The sequence below is a fragment of the Corythoichthys intestinalis genome, chromosome 6 (assembly GCF_030265065.1).
Source record: "Corythoichthys intestinalis isolate RoL2023-P3 chromosome 6, ASM3026506v1, whole genome shotgun sequence".
In the NCBI taxonomy this organism is placed as follows: Eukaryota; Metazoa; Chordata; class Actinopteri; order Syngnathiformes; family Syngnathidae; genus Corythoichthys; species Corythoichthys intestinalis.
Window position 1 is genome coordinate 49,185,172 of NC_080400.1, and position 25,550 is coordinate 49,210,721.

Consider the following 25,550-nt stretch of genomic DNA (forward strand, 5'->3'; position numbering starts at 1 on the left):
TAAACATGGGGATTGTTTCATGGTAATTTTGTACCCATTTTAATAAATCAATGTAGATATGAAATTAGAAAGGGAAGTTGTAAGGATTTTCCATAATGAATGGCAATTGCTTGCTCCAATAAAAATAAACTGTTCCTCTGATGCTGGCGATAATCATATCAATGGGAATGACAGTCAGGGTTCAGGTTTGGACATTAATCAATCAAGACCGCTTTGTTGTTAATGAGGTACACTTTATAAAAATGAATTTTAAAAGTGAAATAAAATGCATTCAAGCCATTATATCATGGCAGAACCTTCAATAAATTGTTTTTCATTATGTCTTGAATTTATGTGCCAAATTAGGTAGTTGTCCGGTCACACTAACATGCTGATTGCTAAGAACAAGTTAAAGGTTGTTGTAAAAATAGAAGTGCTGTTTTTTCCATATTTTGGAAATCCAAAGTACGGACCACTCAACTCTAAGTTGCAAATACTCGAATGAAATATCCTGGCAAATATGTCTATGTAAAGCTGATATTATTCCCTCTTCATCAGACCGAAACCACAATTTTTAAAATTGGGTAACTGACTCACTTAGCAGTCACATGAATTGCATGTTTTAAAAAAATAAATACAGTTAAAAATATGTCTATACAACATGTACGTTAATAGAGCGTATTCTCCTTCGAAACATTTTTTTTTTTTTTTATGTAAGGCACTTTTTACTGAAATTTCTATGATTTAAAAGATACATAAAGGTTTAATAAAGGTTTGATTGATGTATGCCAAACCGGGACTAAAGAAGCAACAAAAGAGCCCACACTTAATAAATTTTGCAAAGTATTCTAAAAATCCAGTAAAGGCTTCTATTCGTTATTTAAAAGAAGCATAAAAATATATTTTGATTTTCAGCCTTGGTTTCCTCATTTGTTTTTTTTTTTTATTATTTTCGGTCAGTAATTTTAAGATTATTTGGTTTTCAAGCAACATAACAACTTCTGTTATTTCATAGAGGACCTCTGAACCTCGGGGCAGGTTTTCTGTAGTCAAGCTTATTCACTGACTTATTTATCTCCTCATCCCTTCCCTCTATGGGTCCTAGTTATGTGTTTGATTAATCGACCCATATTTGAGTAACATTATTTATGTACAGTATGCCCCCCAGTAATTGTGTTTTTTTTCCAGTCAGTGGGTGGAGCTAGATTCATTATGCATTATGTAAACACATTCCTTATGAAGGTGGAGGCTTTCCCCTGAGGAACTCACAATATTTTTTTCTTGATTTGTATTTGACAGGAACCACTCTTGTCCCAAGCACTACAGTTGTACGGAAGTTACATTCATTCAAATATCATGTCCTCTTGCTCTTGTTTTTTGCCAAATATCAAATTGGCAGGGAAATAAGTATTCTTTTAAATGAATACAATCAAATATAAGAATACAATATATTTATATTTAACAGTTGTAGTTAACTGTTGTTGGTGCACATTGAACTGGAAAGATGGGTGGTGCAGAGCCTTTCTTTGGGGTTGGGGGGTGAATTGGAAATGTTTTTTCACCCTGTCACAATCTGAAAATGAGCTATATTTTCCATTTCTGCTACGTATGTTGTGTAGTAATGACGGAATCATCATTATTGTATTGTAAATATGCTAATGCAACTGTTTCTTGCTAATACTTAACAGTGGTGTGCCACAAAAGATGTAGAGCTGCCACTAAAAAAGTAAAATTGTTTCAATTGTAAGTATTTAGAATTCAATTATAAAAAGCATGTATCATAAAATACATGTATGTACAGTATGAATGAATTAGAATTAGAAGTAAAATGGAGGAGTAATGGTAAATAATGTTTATTGAAGTAAAAACAAATTATATTCTTGTTGCTTTTCTTGTTGTTGGAAACAAAACTGGGTTGTCTGCACGACATCCATTGACTTAACAAAAAATAACCCATTTTAATGACGGGGGAAGTTTATATTGAAATAATGTAAAATGGCAGCAAATGTACAAATCATATGAATCTGACAATTAATTGTGTAAACATGGTGAGTAAAATGAAGTTTGAATGGTGTAAAACAGGAGTAGTGCCATGCAGAAAAATGGAGCAGAAGAAAAAAGTAGAATAATGTGGGAATGTAGAGCATTCTCACAGTAAACCTTTATAGGGCACTCATTTGAATTCTATCAATTAAAAAAACCTTGAGAGTGTTGTTGTACGGCCATAACCAGAGTTTGTGTTTTTATTATGATTGAAAAGTACTTATAGATTAAAAGTAACGATAATAAAAAACAATCCATACAAATACAATAATAATTTTAAAACGCATCAAGAATAATATTGAACTTAGTCTTTTGTATTCTTATCGGAATCAGGTAAAAAGGATCAGGTTTTTAATTAAAAAACAAACAAACATTTTTTTAAGGGCTAAAAAGTAATTCAGAAATACAATGGCATTGCCTAAAGAAACAAAAATATTTGTTTCATACTCTGCAACACTCCCGGAAAAAGCGGAAGAGAAAGTACATTAAAGTGTATATGACACCAAAAAGCATATTTATTTCATATTCCACGCAGTGTTTTATGCTCCTGAATTAAATGGACAGCTTGGATGTGTGTGGAAGCGATCGTTTTATATATTCAATTTTTGAATCCCGCGCCATGAAAATGAGTTACATCCGGCTCCATTCTCTGGCTTAGGAGGAATGCGAATGTGATGTCACCCGGGTCACCATCTCACAATACAGCATTGCTTTATAGCATGCAGATGGACTGCGGATTCAGCTGATTTTGTGGATTAATTCGTTTATTTTTCTCATCACGCCAGCCAAACAGCTGCAGGATTTTGTAGCTTCACAAGGGAGAGGTGTGTGACCCTTTTTGGGTATCAGAAATTTCCCGTTCACCCCGAGATCGGCCAAAACAAGTGTGCGACAACTGTGGGACCATTGGACTTACGAGGAAGTCAGTAAATATTGTATTTTGTATGATGTCAAATACTGGGATCATGACACACATTTTAATACGAAGGTGGCTTGCATTTTGTGGCTGATATGCTCCTTGTCCACCAAGAATGACACTGTTTACGTGCTTCGCCGTGTAGTAAAGCATTATTTTACGCCATATTCGTGTTGACCATGTGGCAGCTACGCGCTCCTCCGACGTCGGCCAGTTTGTCCGGTGCGCATTCTGCAGCTGGTCACTGGCAAATGAGCTATCTTGCCCACAGCAAGGGAACGAGTCCGACGAGCTGTAACAGTCGACAAACCCGCCACCGTGTGAGATGATCCTGGGTAGTTTTGTGTGATTTTTCGCTTCGAAAGCTAAGAATAAGACTGAAACAGCACTCGGTTCTGGTTAGCATATCAGCTAGCTGTCACGCCTCCTGGTTTGTTTACGCTCTCTGAAGCCGGGGCAAAACTCCGGTGGCATAAAATATAGTTTGAGAGGTGCAAGAAGTGGACAATTTTGACCATCATGAAGTAATTTTGCCTTGTCGTACGGAATAAATGCATTTTTAATATTTCATATTCCATTTAGCACAAGACTGTTCTTTGTCATGACCATACCATTTATTTAGCAATTGGGGACAATTACTTCGATAAAAAGAATATCCTGTAAAAAAAGACTGAAACAATGACATTTTGCAGCTCTCTTCGTCGCATTTTCCTCGTTCTGAATAATTCCCCCTCAATAGGCTGAATTGTAAATCAGATGAAACCATGACCCTGCCGACGTCACCCTCCTGTTGGGAACTCTAGAGCCCTATAATGTAGGGGTGCACGATATCCATTTTTTGAAACCGATACCGATATTGATAACTTCCTGGTCCTCAAAGCCGATACTGATATCGATAACCGATAATAAATATATATTTTTTAAAAATGTATAACCTGAGTTTTTGAACACCTGGAGGTTGAAAAAAAAAAAAACTAGTAGTGGATTCAACATAGATTTGCCTTTGATCTCACCAGATTTTTCATAATGACACGAACAAAACAGTGCGTTTCACTTCTGCACTGTCCGGCAGCCAGCTAAAAATGAATACACTTCCTTAAACCACAAGGCTTTGTCTTTTCTTGCTTTTATGGAAAGACACTCGTCCTAATTATGTGAAAGTACAACAGAAAAATACACATATTCAATACTCAATATACAACAAACTGCACAATACACTTATATACACAACTATTATATGCATAGCATAGCGCACTAGCTTGAGCTACTAAAGCATTGGCTGGCTTCTATAACACAACAACTTACTAAGTTCTGTACATATGACCCTTCACCACAGAAGTAAACATATGGTGCACATCCATATGTTATAGTAAACATAAAATACTTACAGACATATTTCCGAGGCGGAAACAAAACAGAAAGTATTCACGATTGTCAATTCGACTGCTAGACACCGCAATGCGTATGTGAATGAGCTTGTAATGTGAACAAAACTAGACTGTGACAAAAAATAGATGCAACGAATTATTCTGACCAGCAGGTGGGAGCAATGCCCCGCAAATGGTCAGCTGATTTCCTCTACTAGTGTGTAAAGTCACTGTAAACTGTAAAGCCAGCACAATACATATTATCGGTCCTATTTATAATGTTGTTGGATTTATCGGAATGACGTCATAATTCCTATTATCGGACCGATAATTACCGGACCAATAATTATCGTGCACCATTACTATAATTGTAGGCGCAGCTAAACGGCGGATTAAAAAAAATCTCGTCATCTGCGCTATGCCAAATTGTTGTATATAGTCGAATCATCTCAAAATATGATTCTAATTCACATACTGTCATAATGCTATTAAGACTTTTTTAATTCTGTCATATGCACTTTAACTTTTGTTCCCAATAAAAAAGAAAGACATTTTTCGGTATTTGATCAGGACTCCGTATCGGCAGAGTCTCAAAATCAGATAACTCGGTCTCGGGTGAAAAAATATGCGATCGGAACATCCCTTATACACATAATTTTATTAAATTTGATGCCTGTTACTATTCCTTCCACAGACGAGGACTGAATCCACCCCACAGAGTGAAATCGATCTCTATGACAACATTCACACACCAGGAAATAGAATTTCTACAGACACACGGCAATGAGGTAGGCTTTGGCTCTCAACATTTTGAAATGTTTTAAAATAGCTTTAATTTGACACAGGTCCTTAGACGCACACAGCTGCTTGTCTAAGGTTCATCGTTTCAGATGATGACAAGCCATCTCTTTTTTTTGTGAGAGCACTTTATGTGGCTATGTAGCCCAATCCGCGATCCACACTGCTTTCCACAGGCAGAACAGGTGGAGACATTGACTGTGGGGGTAAGTGCAGCACTGGCTTCATGTCTCTTTTGACATTTCCTGGTCTGTCAGTCACTTCGGTCCTCCTCAAGTTTGCGTATTCCTTGATGGAGGAGCTGATGGATCCAGACGGATCGTTGAGCTGCGGTGGTTTCCAGTTGGATCGGGTTAGGGCTACATATTTTCCTGGCAGCCTTTACCTGGTCTGTATAGCGCTTTTTGGTTAGTGCTAGGTGACTGTAGCCTCCGCACTGGTGCATTTGGTTTTGCAGAGTATTTCAGTGTGGGACGCTGTCCTTCCAGGATGCACTGTAGGCACTTGATATTGAAGGCCTCCATCATCCTTAGGTGGCGGCTGTACAGGGTCCAAGCATCACAGCTGTAGAGGAAGGTAGTTATAACAACAGCCCAATAAACCGCAGTCTTAGGGTGCTTTCACACTCGATTATGGGGACCAGGGTCCAGTTCGAGAGCTACGTCGCAGCAACACTTGCAAATGAGTTGTTGAAAAAGTTCAACATTCATACTGCGCCAACCGAACTTTCCGAGTAGCGCCATGTGGACGAAAGGCGCACTCATTGATTGGACGAATAGAAGTGGAAATACCTCCCTCGACGTCACTGTGTTGTGCTGTGATGCTGCACGTAATGTAGCATAGCATTATTTTTTACATGTTAAACTGTATATAGTTTTTTTTTTTTGTTATTGTGTTTTACTTTGCCATGATAATATAACCGTGCATCTGTATGTATCAATTTTTTTGTCAACTGACTTTTCAAAAATACAGATGGTGCTCAAAGTGCTTCACATGAAACAGTCAAAGTCACATTTGAAATACCAACACAGCATGTCAATGTAATCCACTGAATAATAAAATGAATCCATTTTTTAAAACTATAAGCCGCTACTTGTTTCTCTCCATTTTTACCCTGTGGCTTTTATAACAAAGCATCTTATTGAGATTTTTTTTTTTTTTAATCGCTGTATATAATTTTCATTATTACGACAACACTGTTTCTGTGGGTAACCAATTGTGCTTGATGTGTATTCTCTTCTCCATTCAGACTTGTTGTAAAAAGAAGACCCCTGATGCCATTGCAGAAAAACCATTTAAGTCTAAATATGGAGAATTAGACATTTTAAAGAACTGATGTCCATATTTTGCCATAACATGGCTCTTGGTTGCTACATTAGCACCTACAAAATTTGCCAGAGATGAATGGGACTTCCCATGCTATATGTCGTTACAAAAGAATGATTTTAAACAAATGGATGTCCATTACTTGTTGCAACAAGAAGACGCGATGCTAGCGGTGATTAGTCATTTTCAACCGCACTTAGCTGACATTGTTGTCAAGGACGACTACGGCTGATGCTAAATTCCATTTCAGAAGAACAGGCTAAGGCTATCCCGGCCGTTTTGACTTTAGAGTATGGATTGCCACAGTGTGTTGCAACAAAGTTGCTGTGCAATGTCTCGCGGTGATAGCAATTAGTCCTGAGTATATCAGATGCTATAATAGCGGGGATTGGTAAAACTGACTTCTTCTGCTTCAAGCTTAGAAGGTAAGTTGAAGTGGTTTTTATGTTTTCTTGTTTATAAATGTTGTGACTGTTTTTTTGTTGTTGTTTAGTTTAATGTCAGGTGTTTTTTCAAGATTGCAGACTGCCCAATATAACAGGCCACTGCATATGAATGAAGAGGATGCAACTTGGCGTGCTAAAGTGATGTTTATTTACTAGTTAATAAAGATATTTTTGACCAATCAAAAATTTCTGTGTAACATCTGGTAAATGTGTGAAATACGACATTGCCCCTTGGGAGATAGTGTCTATTTAAAGCTGTAGCAAAGCAGCAGACTCAAGGTTAATGCAGAGTCATAAATCCTGTCGAGCTGTTTTATAAATAATATAGTCTTCAACTGGCCTTCTGTCTGCCGATAGAGAGACTTGGTATTGATTGCAGAGGTGTGTCCATGTGCATGGATGCATGGATACAAGCACACTAAAATATGATATGTTCCACAGCAATATGTGCTACAAGTATCAATGTACTATTTAATGATTGTGTCCTACCAAAACCTACATTTTGGTAACATGACAACATTACAATAGTAAAACAGTGATCTGCACCGTGCTGCATGTTTTCCCGGAATCTAAAAAAGCAACTGCAAACCATAGAACGACCTCCAAAAAGACAGCATTGATAATATTTGCCCTCATGGATGTGGTACTTCATCACATCCAGCCATTAATCCATTCATATACTGGACTGTCTCAGAAAATTAGAATACACAATATTCTAATTTTTTGAGACAGTCCTGTGTATATATACAGGACTGTCTCAGGAAATTAGAATACACAATATTCTAATTTCCTGAGACAGTCAGGAAATTAGAATATTGTGTATTCTAATTTCCTGAGACAGTCAGGAAATTAGAATATTGTGTATTCTAATTTCCTGAGACAGTCCTGTATATATACACAGGACTGTCTCAAAAAATTAGAATATTGTGTATTCTAATTTTCTGAGACAGTCCAGTATATTAGTGTGCAAATCAGTTGGAGGTGCAAGCACACCATCCGTTTTCACCATAAAATTGAGTATATAATGTTTATCAGAAGTTAACGCAGTACTGTACTTCAGACTGGCTCTGAAAGCGGGCCTTTTTTATCTAAAAGTTGATGCAGTGCAAGTATATTTATCTTTTTTTTGTGCCTAGCCAACAAGTAAATTTGCTGATTTTACTTGTTTTATTGAATCTTTTGTTGTTGTTGCAGACAAACATCTGCTTCACACTTTAAACGTAAATGAAGAGCACTTATATTGCAAATTTATATAGACATTCCTACCGTGCATAAAGCACTTAGCTCACTTGTTAGCTCACATTCAGCCATTCATGCACTCATTGATACACTAACTATGCTGCTGTCATGCAAGGCGCTGCCCACCCACTGGGGGCAAAGTAAGGTTCAGTAGCTACAGTATGTCGCAATTTAGGGTCTGTGTGCTCAGAGTGTGCATTGGAAGGCCATATACAGTGGGGCAAATAAGTATTTAGTCAACCACTAATTGTGTACGTTCTCCCACTTGAAAATATCAGAGAGGCCTGTAATTGTCAACACGGGTAAACCTCAACCATGAGAGACAATTTGGGAAAAAAAAAAAAAAAATCTCATTGTTTGATTTTTAAAGAATTTATTTGCAAATCATGGTGGAAAATAAGTATTTGGTCAATACCAAAAGTTCATCTCAATACTTTGCTATCCACCCTTTGTTGGCAATAACGGAGGCCAAATGTTTTTTGTAACTCTTCACAAGCTTTTCACACACTGTTATTGGTATTCTGGCCCATTCCTCTATGCAGATCTCCTCTAAAGCAGTGATGTTTTGGGGCTGTTGGGCAACACGGACTTTCAACTCCCTCCTCACCCCGTGGCGTCAAAATGATAACAAGAACGGTGAGCAAAAATCCCAGAACCACACAGGTGGACCTAGTGAATGACCTACAGAGAGCTGGGACCACAGTAACAAAGGCTACTATCAGTAACACAATGTGCCGCCAGGGACTCAAATCCTGCACTGCCAGACGCGTTCCCCTGCTGAAGAAAGTACACGTCCAGGCCCGTCTGCGGTTCGCTAGAGAGCATTTGGATGATCCAGAAGAGAACTGGGAGAACGTGTTATGGTCAGATCAAACCAAAATACAACTTTTTGGTAGAAACACAGGTTCTCGTGTTTGGAGGAAAAAGAATACTGAATTGCACCATACCCGCTGTGAAGCATGGGTGTGGAAACATCATGCTGTGGGGCTGTTTTTCTGCAAAGGGACCAGGACGACTGATCTTTGTAAAGGAAAGAATGAATGGGGCCATATATTGAGAGATTTTAAGTGAAAATCTCGTTCCTTCACCAAGGGCATTGAAGATGAGACGTGGCTGGGTCTTTCAGCGTGACAATGATCCCAAACACACAGCCAGGGCAACAAAGAAGTGGCTTCGTAAGACACTCTCCAGATCTCAACTCCATAGAAAATCTGAGGAGGAAGTTGAAAGTCTGTGTTGCCCAACAACAGCCCCAAAACATCACTGCTCTAGAGGAGATCTGCATGGAAGAATGGGCCAAAATACCAGCAACAGTGTGTGAAAAGTTTGTGAAGAGTTACAGAAAACGTTTGGCCTCCGTTATTGCTAACAAAGGGTACATAACAAAGTATTGAGATGAACTTTTGGTATTGACCAAATACTTATTTTCCACCATGATTTGCAAATAAATTCTTTAAAAATCAAACAATGTGATTTTCTGGGGTTTTTTTCCACATTCTGTCTCTTGGTTGAGGTTTACCCATGTTGACAATTACTATTTTCAAGTGGGAGAACTTGCACAATTAGTGGTTGACGAAATACTTATTAGCCCCATTGTACATCACAAGATTGCGTAAAGTCCTGTCCTAATCCATTAAAACTCGGAGGATGCTCCTCTCAGAATGGGTCCTCCTTGTCATCTGTTTTTAAGACTATTTTGGAGGACACAATGCTCGTGCACTAAGCTAACAGCTGTATCCCAGAATGCTTTTCATGCCACTGACGTGGCTGACAAAGAAAAAATCATCTTAAATGGCAGCATCTACTAGCTACTAGCATTTACTACATCACTCATAAATGAAGTAAACATTTCACATAAATGAAGCCATATATTGAACCCAAATCCTAAATTCGGTTAAAACTTGCCTCTTAGTGCTCAGTAATGTTAGCTTGATGCTACAAAAATGTTTACAGTTCAGAGGTTGCTTCATAAGTGTACATTATCATATTTTATCCGAAAGAAAATTATGTAATTTCTTATTTTACATGACTCCACCAGGAAATACACCAAAGGTTAGAGAGTCCCATTTCTAGGAGGATCATTCGTCAGGGTTCAGACCCTGAATTGGGACGCAGCTACTGTCTTGCCCAAGGACACTTCGACAGTGGGCAGTCGTAGCCCAGGAATTGAATAGCTTATCAATCGGTCCCAGGACGACTCGAGCTACCAACTGCGCCGCGGCCACTCTATTTAAGTCCAGTTGTTGGTGATAATGCGCACATGAGCTGTATTCATCTCAATTTTCATCCGAGAGTTAGTAAAAGTTATTTGAAATGTGAATATTATGTCTGTGAATCGATTTGTGCCCCAAAATGTTCTACTTGTGAGGAAGAGAGACTGCTGTGCTTGCAGAAAAAATAAGAATAAAAAATGTACTATTGTTAGTCTGGACACCTGTAACACTGTTGACTAGAGCTAGCCTATTTATCCATTTAATAAAACTCAATATTCAGTTGTTCTTTAATTTCAAACCTGATGAGTGGGCAGTCCCTTAAGAGACTCCAACTATTATTTTATTTTGCGTATTTAATATTGCCCCTTTGGTAGAATATGTTAAGAGTAGACCCAAGCTAAACTCGTTATCTATAATCACTTGTTTTGCTATTGTGTTTGTTTCAGTTATGTCACCAGAGCTGGCTTGGTCTTTATGACTGCAAAACCTCATCAGCACCTGATTTTAGAGAATCACAGAAACTCAAGGAGTTTCTTCAAGAAAAATATGAAAAAAAGAGATGGTAAGACACTTTTTACAGTTAATTTCCTCATTGAGAAGGAAACCTTGTTAATAAAGGTGTACTGGTCGATCGGTTGAACGGCGCCAACTTCATATATTTTGGGGGATCGGTGTTCAGTCAATCACAAAAAATATAACTGATCTTGTTCTGCTGAATGCGTGAGTTAGCCACATTAGCCCGCTAGCATTTAGTCGCTGACTTTTGTGGTTAATTAATATGAGCATGTAGATGCACTTGTTGGGTATTGGCATTGTCCATTTGACTCGAACATATTTACAACTGTAACATCTGCCTCTCTTTGCTATGTTAATGTGTGAACGAGTGGAATTTGTATTGACGTTCCTTATAGACACTATTTGGTATTTGTCTTGAGGCCACTTGATGGTCTCATTACTCAGTCTTTCCTTTGTGAGTGAATTCAATCAGATAATAGCTGATTAGTGCATACACACATTTGGCTCACATTAAAACTGTTCCAGTATTAAAAGGCATTAAGATGCAAAAAAAAAAAAAAGTGACCTTATATAATTTTGTACTTGTCTCCTAGAGAAAATATATGTATTGTATTGTATTGTATTCTACAAACCTTTTGCTGCATGTGCAGAAAAAAAGTCTCGGTTCACAGGTGAGGCTCGCAGGTTAAATGATATACAATAAAGCTAGATTGACTGAAAATTGAAGGTACTATGGAATTTATAGTGTAAATGTGAAATCTTTTTCTATTCCATGCGTTCTCCACCAATTCCCTGTAGAATTTTTATTTATTTTTATTATTTATTTTTGAGGGACAGGGGTGGGGGAGCAGTTATACCTATAAAACACAACAGGTCTTACACATGCAATAGGCTACTGCATTATGCTTACTGTAACAAGGCATACACAAACTGATTTTCATACAACTACAAAATTGCACATTAACATTGAAGATGTTCTGAACCTCCCATCAGAGCAAATAAAATTAGCCTCTTCAACTCTCTCCTTTGTCTTAATCTGATGAATTTTTCGTTACTCTGTCCTTTTTTATCACATTAATTCAACAAGTTGTGCGTCTTTTTTTTTTTTTTTTTTTTTTTTAATTGCTCCAGAAAACACATATGCATTTATACAAATCACAGCTAACTATCCATGCTGATCAAATGTCAGTCTGTGTCAGCCAAATGAACGGACAACTGAGTCCAGTGTGGTTTGCTGCGCGCATGCACACATTAGCACGACTCATCAAATACACTTAGACGGAGCCGGTGAACAGAACGCCATGGAATAAAAAAATAGTATGAGTGGAAACGTATTACGCTACACAAGCACTTTATTAGACTTGTTGTCTATACTTGTGTATGTCAATCTGACGTTAGCAGATTGTTTTCTTCTTGGAGATGCGTGTGTGGCAGCCTGGCAGATTTCTTAACATAGGGTTTTGACAGTTGCCATTGTTTTCGGGATCAAACACCATTCAAGGTCGTTCCGGCCCCGAATCTTTTACTGGTGCGGTGAACTGGACTGTTCCGGCCCACTTTCACCCCTGCTAATTTCCAATCAAAATATCGCTAGTTCAATCAGGTGGACCAGGGACATCAGCAACGGTGGCTACGTCATTTCATTTTATCAATTATTTATTAAGGGTGTAACGGTACATGTATTTGTATTGAACCGTTTCGGTACGGGGTGCTTGGTTCGGAATGGAGGCGTACCTAACGAGTTTCTGACGTAATGTAACCCTTACTTTTCGAGGCAGTGAGTCGATCGAGTTACAGTTTCTTTGTGTAGATTATATTTACTCCGTCTTCTCTACTATAATGAGGACCAACACGGTAGGACAGTATATAACCCAGAAACGTCAACGGCGCGACAACGTGGCCGCCGCGAGAACGCAGTGAAGTCTAGTAGCCGCCAGTGCACACCAGTCACAGTGGGGCCGCGTGTTAGACGCGTCCCACAAGGGGCTCAACGCAACGCACGCAAAAATAACGGCAGTTTAATTATTTGACGGTTGACGCGGCCCTCCTACGTCAATACGATAAGCTAGGACTGGGCAGACCAGAAGTCACTCGTGTAAAAATACGGTGGATCCGGTCGATTTTCAAACGAATGTGCAATCCTAACCATCTTTTTGAGTCCATCAGATCTCTTGAGTGGTAGATCGGGGCACAGTTGTCTTTGTTGATTTACTGTTGTCTTCTCTGCTATAATAATAACCAACACGGCCCCGTTTTCAATACAAAACCCTCCTACCACAACAAAACAAGTAGGCAGTAATATTCACATAGGAACTAAAGTTCTACAACATAAAATACACAGTATAAATGAATACTACATCACATTTGTAAAATATAAATACATAATATAATAAATAATAGCCCATTTAAATTAGGGCTGTCAAACGATTAAAATTTTTAATCGAGTTAATTACAGCTTAAAAATTAATTAATCGTAATTAATCACAATTAATCGCAAGTCAAACCATCTATAAAATATGCCATATTTTTCTGTAAATTAAATATATATTCTGTAAAATAATTTGTTGGAATGGAAAGACAAGACACAAGATGGATATATACATTCAACATACGGTACATAAGGACTGTAGTGGGCATTTCACTCTACTGTCATTTAAATCTGTCTATGCTGTCCTCACTCCAAAGCGTGTACTTTTTCCAAAGCTAGACAGCTAGTGAACGACGCCTTAATAATCAGACTTCTTTCTTTTTCATCTGATTTATTAATGAAATGGCCTCAAACCACTGTCGTCTTTAGACCGTAGTGAAACTACAAAAAAAAAGTACACAAGCTTTGCATTAGCAACAACGTTAGCTTAGCACGCTATACAGGTTCACTAAACATAAACAAAAAGTGTCTCATACAAAAAATATAACATTTCGCTTACTAACATAATATGTACATTCTTTACAACAACCATACTTACGGAAAAATCTTGTCCAAGGATCATATAAGCACAACATTACAACGTAGGCGTCAGCCCGAGACGTCGTGCAGCCATATTGAACTGGCAAGAAAGCAATAAACCATGTCGCAAAGCGACCACAAGAGTTCGCTGTTAGACAGCACAAAAAACCTTGCTGTAAAACTTACCAAAAGGCAGAATACTGTCTGAGCGGGACATGTGCGTTAATTGCGTCAAATATTTTAACGTGATTGATTAAAAAAATTAATTACCGCGCGTTAACACGATAATTTTGACAGCCCTAATTTAAATTAAATAAATTGAAATGAGCTAAAACACCTGTAATTAAATAATAAGAGTAATACACAGATCCTGCTTAGAAAATTAAATTTATTAATTTCTGTGTGGCGCTTTAACTTGAGAAAATCCACCAATAAAGCTTTTGAAAACCTTTCATAAGAAAAAAAAATGATTCAGGTATTTCATTTGTAAAATACATGTTAAAATCTTTGTCATTGGGATTGCTTTTCTCTTTAGCACAGGACTTCTTCTTTCTTATTTCTTTCAGAAAGAAAGCTGACCAATACGCGGGGTCTGAAAGGCAAATTATCGTTGGATTATTATCTTTAAATACCCGCTACTTTTTGAGCAGAATTCTACCTTCGTATAGGCTAAGGTTCCTATTGTTGAAAGCACAAAACTGTGTAATAAACAACTAGCACATTTATATTTTGCATTTTGTTTTCTTACTGTACCAAAAATGAACCGAACCATGACCTCAAAACCGAGATATGTACCGAACTGAGATTTTTGTGTACCGTTACACCGCTATTATTTATATATATATATATATATATATATATATATATATATATATATATATATATATATATATATATAAAATATGCATATGTTTTTCTTTTTTTGTAAACTGTAGGCTTGGCCACTTTAGCCTGCAGGCCATTGGGAAATGTCCCGAATATCCCATTGGCCAGTCCAGTTCTGGTCACATCATAATCATACCGTTGAAATTGGGTGGGTGGGATTTTGTTTTTATTTGTGGTAAGCTTTCTAATAATTGTTGGTTTGGTGTGTGCTTTTCTTCTGAGGTATGTACGTTTAGACCAGACCAAGCCAGTGTCATCTGTCCATGCATCTATCTCTGGATCCTCAAACAGCAGTACCAGCAGCACTCCAGAAGTTAGGCCTCTTAAATCCCTTTTGGGCGATTCGGCTTTGACCCTACATCTCAACAAGAACACCCCATCCAGTCAAGTAAGATTATGTAGACTATGCACACATATACACAAAACTGAAGGTTCAACTCCAACACCAGTGGTTGTACAATAAATGTGATGTTAGTAAAGGGACCTGTCAAAGTAGTATCCACTATAGAGATGGGCTTTCTTGGCAAATTAAATGATAATTTTCAATTTTATTTTCTGATAATCTATCATACTAAAATGCTGTAAATCTTAATTTGCTTTGCAATGCATGTATAGATAGACCCTGTGTTTCAGAAATACAACAGCTGTTGAAGCTCTTCATCTGCTGTATCTTCTGCAAAACATTGCACAGTTCTGTTACTTGGTATGTTTGTTATAGCAGTGATAAACATATAATAAGATATATATTGCCGTCTCTGGTTATTGTTAGTCACCTTTACTTTATAACAGCACTAGAAAAAATGCTACATAAAAAATGATTACAAATTTCTTTAAAACAAGTTAAGGTTTACTTACAACAACTAAAAACATCTGCAACTAGAAAAAGTATGAACCGTCTCAAAATAAGACTTTATATCTTCCTGAAATTATACTTTATAAGGGATTTTATCTTATTTTAAGTATAATTTGATTATTATTATTTTTTTTTTTTTTACTAGAAACTAGGCACACATTCTTGGTAAGACTTCGATTTTTTCCAGTGAGGATATTTGAATCCTCTCTGCTGACAATGTAATGCTATGATTAAGTCTCTTGTCTTTGTCAGTCTCCGGTGGCCAGCCATGGACAAACCCATCAGCAGCATGACAAGAAGTTCGATCTTCTCGGTGATCTTGGAGGTGACATCTTCGCTGCACCACCAAAAATTAGTGCAGGCCCCAGCTCAAGTTTTGCAAACTTTGCAAATTTCAACAACCATACAAGTAAGAGACGGGTCTAAATATAATTTAAGCAATATAGTTCTAGATTGGTGTAAAACATTCTAAATAGGAATGCCATTCTAAAAACTATGAAAATTGGTGATACGCAATCACTGGCTGTATACAAACAGTATTTTCAGTTTATAATGCTGCCCTGCATTAAGATCACATGGCATCTCATCCCTGATTATCTGTCACATTTACCCCATAATCCCGTGTGTGCGATTTTGTTTCTTTATTTTATAGTCTCATCCATTGGTCATTGTTACGAGATATGTTATTCTTCTCTCATTGTCTTTGTCCCCCTGTGTGAATCATCATCGTGACCCCTCCTCCAGCATCACAAAATGCCAACATGAATGCAGATTTTGCAAATTTTGATGCATTTGGGAGCATTCCTGGGTCAATGTGTGGTATCCCTTCAGCACCCCAAGTCCCATTCCCAGCATCAAGTACAGGTTAGAGAAAGTTGTTTTTACTGAACGCATGCGCAAAATAACGCTTTTTGCACTGCAAACTGTGTTAATACAGTAATTTGTGTACAGTATCAGAATGTTTTCTGTTTTTCTGATGACCTGGAGATTATTGTGCTCGGCACACTTCCTTTTAAAAATACAAAATAATATTCTCGTAGACTGAGCAGGCATCAAGTTATGCTCTGAATTGTGTGAACAATCGTTAAAAACAAATAGTAGTTCTAAAGTTGTAGAGGCATGTTGGACCACATGATTGTCAGATCTGCCTTACGTATGTGTTCAAATGGCAGTTGCATGTTCTTTCCCCAGCTTTTGTGGGTTTCTTATGGCACTCTGTCTTTCTCCAGCATTCAAACCCATGCATGCTTTTTGAATCGTTTACATTTTGGATAGGTGTACTATGAAGGTTTATGTATATGCCTTGCAATGAGACTACCAGTCTAGTTTGTAACCCGCCTATTGCCTTAAGATCACTGGGATGGACTCCAGCTAACCCCCAGCTAAAGAGCGGTAAAGAAAATGGATGGATGAAGATGTTTTGAATTACGATTTACTGTTTAGGAGATCAGTAAGAATGCATTTCAATATAGGACTACGCAGTACGGGATCAAATCACCAATATCATGTCAATATGATTCTTTGGACGATACTGTATTTGTCAATATTACAAAACCTGCCATGATTTAATTTGATTCATGGGCCTTTAATCGATTTGATGCTATATACGCACATTTAACACATTTACATTTCACCTAAAGCAATGATGAAAAAATACAGAGCTAATTTAATGTTGTTTTTTTGTTTTTGTTTTTGTTTTTTTATCAGTTTGTTGTTTGGAAATATCAGACATCTAACAAAACATTCTTTTTAAGAAAGCTGTATACAGTATCTGTTCAATCGAAAGATCATTGCTTAATCAATTATTATTAATGGTCCAGGTAGATGTATCGTTTTGATATTCCCTCCAACTTTGCATTATTGGGCATAAAGTGCATACATATTTCATGAGCCGCTTCAAGCAGCACCTGCTGGTTTTTCCATTTACTTCATTGTGACCACTTAAAACTGCTTACGCATGATAGTGGCCTATAGCGAATCTTGTAAAACTGTCATTTATGCAGTGTGAAGTTCCATGTAGTCACTTGAGTCGTTGATAAATCTCACCATTATTTTAGTGGGGGACAAACCCTCTCTTACAGGATGATGAAAAAAGACAAAGGAAATAAGGCCTGTTTTCTCTTCCTGACCAACGCCAGACTGTATTATGTTTTATAAAATAATCCTATAGGATTGTCTTGATATCTGAGGTGTGTTAAAACTGGATTCGTCCCTTTAAACATGGTCTGAAAGGGGTCAACGCTGACAATCTTTGGTCAAAAAGAGTCTGCGAATAAAATGTCTGACCTGATGTTTATTTTGTATATACTGTGCATAAGAGTGGGTTCTCCAGATTTCATGAAGTGTTTTCCAAAGCAAACAACACCATTCTACTTGTGCCTCTGGAATCACTCAGCAAATACTTGCGTTAACCCAGAACTGCATGGCATTCTCCAGTTTTGTGAGATCATGCAAGATCTTTCTTTTGAGGAGAGTTGTTTCTAGCTTTGTGTTGTTTGTTGAAACTGCCGGAGCACGTCACACAGAATAGGACAATATCTGTTAAATGCTTGCTATTTATCTTTTTTGTGGGTTGTGTCACAGATAGGAAAATATTTGGTGATTTGAAAAATCTTTTTGTCTACCAGGCCTTAGATACTCATTGCCTTGCTTTCACTGTGCGTTAAGTCCAGTTTATTTAAGCAGATCTCTGCTCGCTTTGGCATCTTAATTTTAAGTTATTGAGCCTTCTATTTAAACATATTCACTGTCAATGTGTCAACTTTGTGAACAAACTTGGAATTCTCAGTAGAGCAGCCTTAGACAGTCCTACACCCCTTTGCGGAAGCAACGAAAAACACATAAAAACACTTGTTTGGCACTGAATGAGTTAATTTTCATTTCTCCTTACATTGTTCTTTTGCTCATTTTGCTCCTTCCCTTTTTGATTTCTATTAATTGCTGCATTTGGGGCTTCCAGCATTCACTGTCCTTTCATCCAGCCGCGGTATATGTGAGATTGCAAGTGCTCTGCCTTTCCAGGTTGAATGCAGTAAGTCTCACTCTTGGTTTGACCTGCTTTTATTATTATCCAGCGTGTGAAGCGTTATCAACTGTTTCCTTCTGTCTTTATACCGTTGCAAGAAAAAGTAAATGAGCCCTTTGTAATTACCAGACTTTTTATAAAAATGTCATAAAATGGGATCTCAGTCAGTCGCAAATGATCTTTAAAAGGGAACTAAAGTGAAAGTATTTTTGCAAGACTCAGTTGTATGTACCACCTATGGTTAAAAAAACTGATGTTATTTGTTTCCAAAGTGTTGTGTTCATGTGTTTTTTATTTTCTATTGTCTCCGGCAGGCAAGTTAACAGACAAAATCCAAAATGGACTACAAACAATACATATAAAACAGCAAGTGGAATGTGGTGAATGAGACTATGCTATTAGCTTCAATAACATTTACCAAGATGAAAATGGCTCAAAACAAGGCTTAACGTTCCAGAATAAGAATTCCAAGAAACATTTAAGACCCATTAGTAGAGTCAACTGAACCTCAAGCCATATTTGCACAAGCTAAATTTATACCTTTACCAACTCACCAGATTCTCGTGTACTGCCGACCATGGTATAACGACAAGTTCCGAAGTTTCCCCGCAAGATTCTGGACATGCACACATACCCCTGCCCCCCCCCCCCCGACCCCCATGTATTATTATGATTATTATGATTTTTTTTTTTTTTTTTTTTTGCCATCGATTACGATATAATGATTGTATCCCCCCCCCCCCCCCCCCCAAAAAAAAAAAAATCACACCCATCCGGTTGTCCTGAAGCATTTACTCAATGTGTGTGGACTTTGGGGAGATTAATCTCCTAGAATGCAGCTCATTTAGTTTGTGTTTTTGGCTGACGTAGTTCCAGAAAACTGTAGGTGGATACGTGTGACTTAATAAAGATCACTTTTTGTGACCAAGTTTATCCGAAATCTGGATAATTCCAAAGGGTTCACATTTTCTTGTAACTTTATTTGTATTTTTTAGCTTCAAGCTCTCCATGTAGTGTAAAAACTTGTTTTACAACAAGTTTTACAATCTCACTAGTTAATAATTACTATTTATGACTATTTTGGGTATTTCTATTTCAACCAAGCAGATAATTTTCAAACACTGTTGTGAACTGTAGTAAGAGGGTCAATGATAAATGTAAGTTTGCCAATTTTTTTTTTTTTTTAAACTCTCAATTGATTTGCATTTTGGCTCTAAACTGAGATTGGCATTAAAGTGTGAATTTAAATGATGTTTTTGTGCTCATCTGATAGCTGAGTGGATGAGATATACAAAACACCGATGTCCAGTCAACCCTCACTCCTCCCCAACATCTAGTCATCTTCTCGGTCTTTTATCTTTTTACCGAGCACCAACAATCCAGGTCCCCTTATGACTGTACGATCTCTGTCTTTTATGCAGGTAATTCTTCAGGGGGAATAGCAAATACCATTTTTGCAAATTTTGACAACATCCCCAAATCATGTAGCGCTGGCTTTGGATCCTTCAATTCTTACTCCCAGAGTAACTCTACAGGAGCATGCAGGGACACTGGACAGACTACCAGTGTCCCAGCTGATAAATACACAGCCCTTGCTGACCTGGATAACATGTTTAGTTCTGGCAAAACAGAGCAAGGTAAACCTCTCCTGTCTAGCCTGTTTCATCGAGCTATTTTTTAGATTTGCAATAGTGTTTTGTATAAGGGGATTACAAAGACATCAAAAATACATTTGGTGGAGGGTCAGGGCTCATGGTCATCCTTTTTTTGATTTTTAAGCAACGCCATATGTACAGTAAAACACTGAGGGGGAGTACATTTGATTCTATGGTTCCTAGCTGTGATCATCCCAAACCACAACAACTCTGAGCCTCAAGCTGTTTATAAAATATTTGCATTGGTTCTTATTGCAATTCAGAAAATCTGATGTTTGATGGATGATGCTGGAAATTTTTTTAAATGTCTAATGTTTGAGCTTTTATTTCACACTAATTTTGATGGGTTAAATATGGTAGGTATTTCAATATAGAATGGAAAGAATTCTGTTTTGGAAATTAAACTTGCAAAAGATAAAAGTGCTAAAAAGAACCTTGTTGTTTTGTGTTTTTGTTGTCATTTTTCCCTATCAGGGGGTGCTGTTACTTCTGGGATGAATACAGTTTCTGGAGTGTCTCATAGTCAACAAGCACTGGCCAAAGGAGATCGCTATGCTGCTTTAGCTGAACTTGATACAGTTTTTGGCCCCTCAGCGCCCTCCTCTTGTGTTTACAACAACAACAACAGCAGCAGCACACAGGGGTGAGAGATCACGCTGCTTCAAAGTTAACTGTTTAACAAAAAAATTACATTTGATATTTGTTTTTGTTAGGGTTTCATTACCCTCAGATAAGGGACCATCCACCACCCAAGCACAACAACTGGTACCCGGTATGGCTCAAACTTTTATGGGTGAGTAAACCAACTTTTGAAATTCTGTAATGAGGATTCAACTCTATGAACAAAGGAGTTTTATATCATATTGTGTGATGATAACTGCTCCTTAGCTTAATTATGTATTAGAGATGTCCCGATCTGATCACGTGATTGTAAATAGGGCCGATCGTGCCATTTTTAAGAGGATCGGATTTGGGTGGAAAGCAACGGGTTTTTATTTATAAGTATGTTTTTCTGCTCATGCTCATACAGACTCTCGCTCTTCCTCTAACTGCTTTTCTTGGTCAGCAGTGCACTGGCGTTTGCTAGTTAAAGTTAACGATGATTGACAGGTTTGTATCTTTGATCTACCCAGAGAAGCTTGGAAGCTCTACAATCAGAGGCGCAGATGTGTCAATCATCGTTTAGCTTGTTACACACTAGCGGTAGTGTGCTGTGGCAACCCATTGAGTAAGTGAGTGGCTGCTCTCAGCAGTTTGAGCCGATTTGAGTGGACTCACTCAATGAAGCACTTAATAAAGACAAGCATTTTTCTGTTATTCTTGTTTAAAAATAATTCACATAATGAAGGTGGCATAATGGGACAGTAAAATGTTTAAAACTTTTGTTAAAAAAAAAAAAAAAAAACTTTCGGTATCGGATCGGGACTAGGAGCCGGCAGATTCTCAAAATCAGGTGACTCGGACTATGTATTTTTACAATCTATTTTACAAAATCTGTTGCCATGCAATGTTGATTACCTGTTATGTATCCTGAATTTATCTCTACTTAGCACCCCAGCCAAATAATCCTTTTGTAGCTGCTGGTGTCACAACTGCACCGTCCAACCCATTTCAAAACAACAAAGCCGCGACAGTGGCAGCTGCGGCGGCGGCAGCAGCAGCAGCAGCAGCCGCAGGTTAGTCACTGGTTGAGTGAATGTTTTTTCCTTAATGTAATTTTTAGTTTTATATATATATATATATATATATATATATATATATATATATATATATATATATGGCGGAAAACACAGACAAGACTGAAAAAGCAGTTTCTGCTCTTGCACTCCTCTCTAAAAGAAACTGCTGTATTTTAAGCCAAAAGAACTGTTGTGTTTGATAGAACAATATGTCTATATGCTGCCAGAGCAGATTCATGGCGCATGAAGCCCCCGAACTACTTTTAATTTGTCCGTTTTACCCTGAAAACCCCCGTTTACAGACGTCGCGCAACCGCTTTTGTTTCAACCCAGCCATAAAACAAAGGTAATTAATTATATTTATTATTCAAAATGTCTGTCCTTTTTAGCTTAGAATCATTCATCTCATATTTTGTTTAAAAAAAAAAAAAGCAACACTTTAAAGAATTATTCACTCGCATATTTTGAACTTTTAAACAAATTATGTCACAATGAAAAAAATGGCGTCTGTAAAAACGTCACGGATATCTACCTCATAACTATTGCTTAATTGTATTTTTTCGTTACTGTGGCATTTTCTCCGATATGTTAGCTTATAAATAATTGATCCAAACAAAAAAAAAGTTGAAAAAAAAAAACGTTTAAAAGGGTAAATATATAAAAAAAAAAATCTCGACCACTCCTTGATGTCTGCGATTTCTGTATCGCAACCCTTGTTATGTTACCATGTTTCACCCATAAAATCCCCCCAAAATTCAGCTGTGGCCATTCACAGCTGTGTCTTGACACTTAGTGATACATGCTACATGGAGTTTTTGGATCGAAACAAAGTAAGTACGCGATAATATCTCGTTAAAATCATGGCGTCTGTAATTCTGTTCTCGCGTGCTCTCACCTCCAGATAGGGTTTTGCTGTTTAAATTTATTATTATTTTTTTTTTTTAAATGCCCTCCTGCTTAAAATTTTTATTCCCCCAGAAAATTGAGATGTTAAGCTTTCCATCGATGTATCACACATGCATATCGGACAATTTTGAAAGTTGGCTAAATTGGGGGTCTCACAGCAGAACTTCAAGTCACCTGAGTGTTTTCCGCCATATATATAGATATATATATATATTTTTTTTAATTAAATTTATTAGGATGATGGAAGCTTCCACTTGGGGAAAATATATACATACAGTATATCCTGTATATACATAACATAATAAAAATATACAGTACTGTGCAAAAGTTTTAGGCAGGTGTCCTGCCTAAAACTTTTGCACAGTACTGTATATGTATATGTGTATATATATATATATATATATATATTAGTGCTGTCAAATGATTAAAAAAATTAATCTAGTTAATCATATGTCAACTGTGTGATTAATCATGATTAATCACATTTCCTTCGGGATGAATAAAGTTGCTCTTCAGGAAAAAAAAAAATAGGAAAATACTATAATTGACTTAAAATTTGTTTTAAGATTAAATGTATGATGTGTGAATGAATTAATACTTGACCAAATAGTTTAAAATTTTTATTTAACAACTCAGCTTGTATAAAATAAAAAAATAAACTAAAATGTCTGTATTATACAGCAAAGAGCTTTAACAGATTAAAGTGCCTCGGACTAACAATGTGGCTCAAGTACCGTTTGGCATATTACCCAAAATTAACAATTTAAAGATCAGACAAGCACAATACAGTAACAATTGCTAGTGTTTCAAAAAAATGTGTAAACAACTTGTCTGTTAAATTGAATATTTCACACAAATAAATGCAGCATTTGCAGTTTTACACTAAATGGCCTGAAAGCTGTGTGAGATATAAAAAAAATAAACTAAATTTTCGCACACTTAACTGAAAAACATTACACTAAACTGTGTGTCAAGGTGTTCAGAAACACTGCTTAAGTTAGCCAGTCATACTCTATATTTTTTTAACCAACTGCTCAGGCAAACTAGCTTGTTGACATTTTCAGATGACAGAACAGACCTTTTCTTTTGAACAATGTGCCCTGTCAAAGACAACAGTCTTTCGCAAGGACGGTTGTGGCAGGTGTGACCAGATACTTTTTTTTGCAAGGTGGGCCAGCTTACTGTGGGCACCACTGTGCGCAGATCACCACTGTAGTGGACATAAGTCGATGCTGGCACTGCCTTGTACCTGTCTAGTAGTTTGTCATTGGTTGTTGTTGTTGTTGTTGTTTGTTGTCATTTGATTTTCAAGGCTCTCGTCTTCGACTATGATAATGGGTCTACACTCTACAGCACAGGTGTCAAACCGATTCCAGAAGGGGCCTAGTGGGTGCTGGATTTTGTTCCAACCGATAACGCGCAGAGAGTTTAACCAATGAACTTCCTGCTGAAACAAGCAGCACCTGACAAAGTTTAAATGATTACACATGTAAAAGATCTAATTGGTGAAAAGGTGTCCTCTTCATTGGTTGGAAAGCAAACCTGCACCCACTAGGCCCTTTCTGGAATCGGTTTGACACCTGTGCTCTACAGTCTCTGGCTACCCAAGTAGCGATAGCAGTAATCAACCTACTTGTTGTCTTTTTGTTGACAAGTCCGAGTCCGCACGCTGCCGGCGTAGCTTGATGACTGCGGCTTGTTCCTGCAGTGTTAGCGTCATTGCTAACACTAGCGAAGATATGCTTTGCCCGAAGGTGGTACTTTAGGTTGGTTGAGCTTCGATCGAAAGACAGTTCATTACAGCAGTATGTGCATTGTGCACACAACTTTGGTTTTATCCAGATTTCCATTAGGCAGCTTTTTAAAACGGAATCTGCCATGAAGCAGTCCTTTGTCATCATCCTCACTCATCGTGGGTGGCTGCATTTTGTCCTGCATTGCCGCGCGGAGAATGTAAACATCAGCGTGTGGGACTACGGGAGGCAGTTGTGGCCAAACTTAGTGTGAGCGGTAAATAGCGTTTTTTTTTTTTTTTAATGCGTTAATATTTCCAAATTAATCATGGTCGTTAACGCGTTATTGTTGACAGGCCTAATATATATTTTTATAGATATTTTTTTTCAATCCTTAAAACATTACCAAATTATCGAATAGCACCCAAAATCACAACAGTTTGTGCACCAGTATCATGTAATGTAAAACAGGCTGTCGATACAGATACCACAGTGAATTGTCAGATTCTGCTATTTTTTTCTGTTGCAGCCTCATTTGGCACAGCCTCCATGAGTATGCCTGCTGGATTTGGCAATACTGCAGCCTACAACTTCCCCACTAGCTTTAGTGGAACCTTCCAGCAACCTTTTCCTGGCCAGGTGCCCTACTCACAACCGACAGCATATCCCCAGCAACTCAATGGTGTGTCTTTATAACAATGCGTTTAAATGAAGTGCGAATAGCAATTAAAATTGAAGAATATCAGTGCATTCCAATTTTAAGCTGGGTCAATGACTATAAAATTGATCCCGCAACTGTACTATGTGTTTACAGGTGGAGGATTTCCGGTCTTTGGCCAGGGAAAGCCAGTCGTTACTCCTTTTGGACAGACGATGGCTGGACCAATGGTCTCCAATAACCCTTTTCTGGTAAGTGAGGCAAATCAGCGTTACATTACTTTTTGTCTTAATGTAATACTTAACATACATTTGTAATAATATTGTTTCCATTTTCCGTTAAGACTCATCGTAGTACATGGTAATA

At 37.5% G+C, this 25,550-nt stretch overlaps 1 protein-coding gene across 6 annotated transcripts in view; it reads left to right on the top strand.

Moving 5' to 3' along the window:
- Positions 1–25,550, top strand: part of agfg1a (ArfGAP with FG repeats 1a) — a 40,032-nt gene that overhangs the window by 9,951 nt on the left and 4,531 nt on the right. The window contains exons 2-13 of one of the 6 annotated variants that reach the window (XM_057839497.1): positions 5,000–5,093; positions 10,774–10,889; positions 14,898–15,063; positions 15,781–15,937; positions 16,273–16,392; positions 18,488–18,559; positions 19,975–20,190; positions 20,683–20,851; positions 20,922–21,001; positions 21,759–21,884; positions 25,056–25,208; positions 25,341–25,435. In XM_057839497.1, the coding sequence (XP_057695480.1) occupies positions 5,000–5,093; positions 10,774–10,889; positions 14,898–15,063; positions 15,781–15,937; positions 16,273–16,392; positions 18,488–18,559; positions 19,975–20,190; positions 20,683–20,851; positions 20,922–21,001; positions 21,759–21,884; positions 25,056–25,208; positions 25,341–25,435 (1,564 nt within the window). The remainder of the gene's footprint in view (positions 1–4,999; positions 5,094–10,773; positions 10,890–14,897; positions 15,064–15,780; positions 15,938–16,272; positions 16,393–18,487; positions 18,560–19,974; positions 20,191–20,682; positions 20,852–20,921; positions 21,002–21,758; positions 21,885–25,055; positions 25,209–25,340; positions 25,436–25,550) is intronic. The other 5 variants (XM_057839500.1, XM_057839498.1, XM_057839499.1 and 2 more) reach the window with 5 other exon arrangements.